The following is a 1,829-nucleotide window of genomic DNA, read 5'->3' as shown; positions in this document are numbered from 1 at the left end:
GAGGGACAGCAAAAAAGGCAATATGTAGACTATGACATTATTTGGAATCATTTGGAACCAACTTCAAATTTACTGGATTACAAGATACGATAAGGATGGAGTAAACCTCAGTGGTGATTCAGAATTTCTGATTACTAAATCAAAAATCAAGTTTTGTTCCTTACTTCTATTACCGATAAAATGCTTGATATTCATAAGCAAGAAAAATTGAAGTATTCTTTTCGTTATTTAAGCTAAAGCATAACTGAACACACGATTTTACCGATCTACGAGATTTCTTTAATCTCTTTTTTGAGATATACTGGTTGCCAACAATATGATGCTTGCAAAATATTTTTTATATGTCATTTTTATTTTCCTGAACACACCACTTTTGTTACACTGTTCATATCATAATTGCTGAGCAAAGTGCTGAAATGGACTGAAGGATATGTTCATCTTGGCTGCACACTGCCATGAAATCTTCGCGTGATATCCAACCTTTCTTTTCATGATCAAATTTCTGAAATATCAGAAAATTTGAACATTTTCTTGATCTGACACCGATCAAAAGTTGCTTGTTAACAATGTGTAACAATGGTCAGCTCTTATTTTTGTTAACTGATTCGCAAAAATTTTTACAGAAATTGCTGGTATAGCAATATATGTCGTCTACCTGTACAATTTGTCTAGCTTGTTCTATTCGTTGAGCCGATGATATTGCTGGCATTGCTTTGATCCCTGAACTCGATTTTTTAATACTGTTAACATTGTATAATTAATGTTTTGAACATTTTCTAATTATTAAAAATAAACTGCTACCATTGTATTATATCGCATGGAAATATTACAATTACCATTCATTTCAAATTTATGTTTTTCCTTTCAAATTTAACACTGTTAACATTGTTCACAACAAATTTCTTCTTTTTTTTAAAAAAATTTTCCAAAATCTAACCAATCAAATCATCAGTAGCAGTGATAATTCTAAAAATTTGTTCCCATTCAATTTTACCGGTATTTCTCGGGTCATATAATTTATACATCCAATTTAATTTTTCTTCCATTGTTCCCCTGGACAAAATTGAATATGCCATGATGAAATCCTGCAAATTAAAATTTCTAAATTTTTATAGTGTTCTATACTTTTAACAAAACAAATCCATTACAAGGATAAATGATAAATAAGATTACCGTAAATGTAACATATTCCGCATGTTGACATACGATATTATCAAAAATTAAATCAGCAAATTGTTCCGCATCACCGTGCGGAAAAATATTAGCATATATATTACGGAATGATTCACGACAAATTGGTAATGCATCCTTAAATGTACGATAAAGTGCTCGTAACTCTCTAGCTGTGAAATGTTGTCCGGGTAAAATCTGAAATTTAATCATATTTTTCTCACAAAATTATACATTCATTCATTTTTTTTTGATTAGTTAAAATTTTGAAAATATTAAATTTTAGTATTTCATCTGCCTCTCTTTCTCGTCTATCAATTAATTTAAAGTATAATTTTAAATCAAATAAAATTAAAATACAAATGTACAATCCAATTTTATGCAATCTATGAATTTCATTAATTAAATTTATTCTATTGAATTTGTTCTAGTAATTTGTTAAATTAAATTTATTTTAGCAATATTATTTATTATTCTAGTAATTATATATTTTATTAATTATACACATTATATCATCTTTTATTGTGTTATTTTTGGATCATTCATTCTCATCCTATATTCAGCAATAATATATCTTTATACAATCGATTAAATTTTATATTAATTAAAAATTCATAAACGATATGAAAAAAAAAAAAGAAAATGATACAGCATTTAAA

The 1,829-nt window shown here is 27.1% G+C and overlaps 1 protein-coding gene across 1 annotated transcript; it reads right to left on the bottom strand.

Annotated features, from left to right (window-relative positions):
• Window positions 1-932: 932 nt before the first annotated feature.
• LOAG_14480 (hypothetical protein) lies at window positions 933-1,383 on the bottom strand (the record flags this gene model as incomplete). Its single annotated transcript, XM_003149977.2, has 2 exons — window positions 933-1,085; window positions 1,174-1,383. 2 exons carry the CDS (start codon window positions 1,381-1,383, stop codon window positions 933-935), a joined length of 363 nt encoding a protein of 120 aa, XP_003150025.2.
• Between the last annotated feature and the right edge of the window lie 446 nt (window positions 1,384-1,829).

This window comes from Loa loa, assembly GCF_000183805.2.
Source record: "Loa loa unplaced genomic scaffold supercont3.397, whole genome shotgun sequence".
NCBI classification, from domain to species: Eukaryota; Metazoa; Nematoda; class Chromadorea; order Rhabditida; family Onchocercidae; genus Loa; species Loa loa.
Note: the sequence above shows the minus strand (reverse complement) of the source record. Positions and strands in the feature narration are given on the sequence as shown.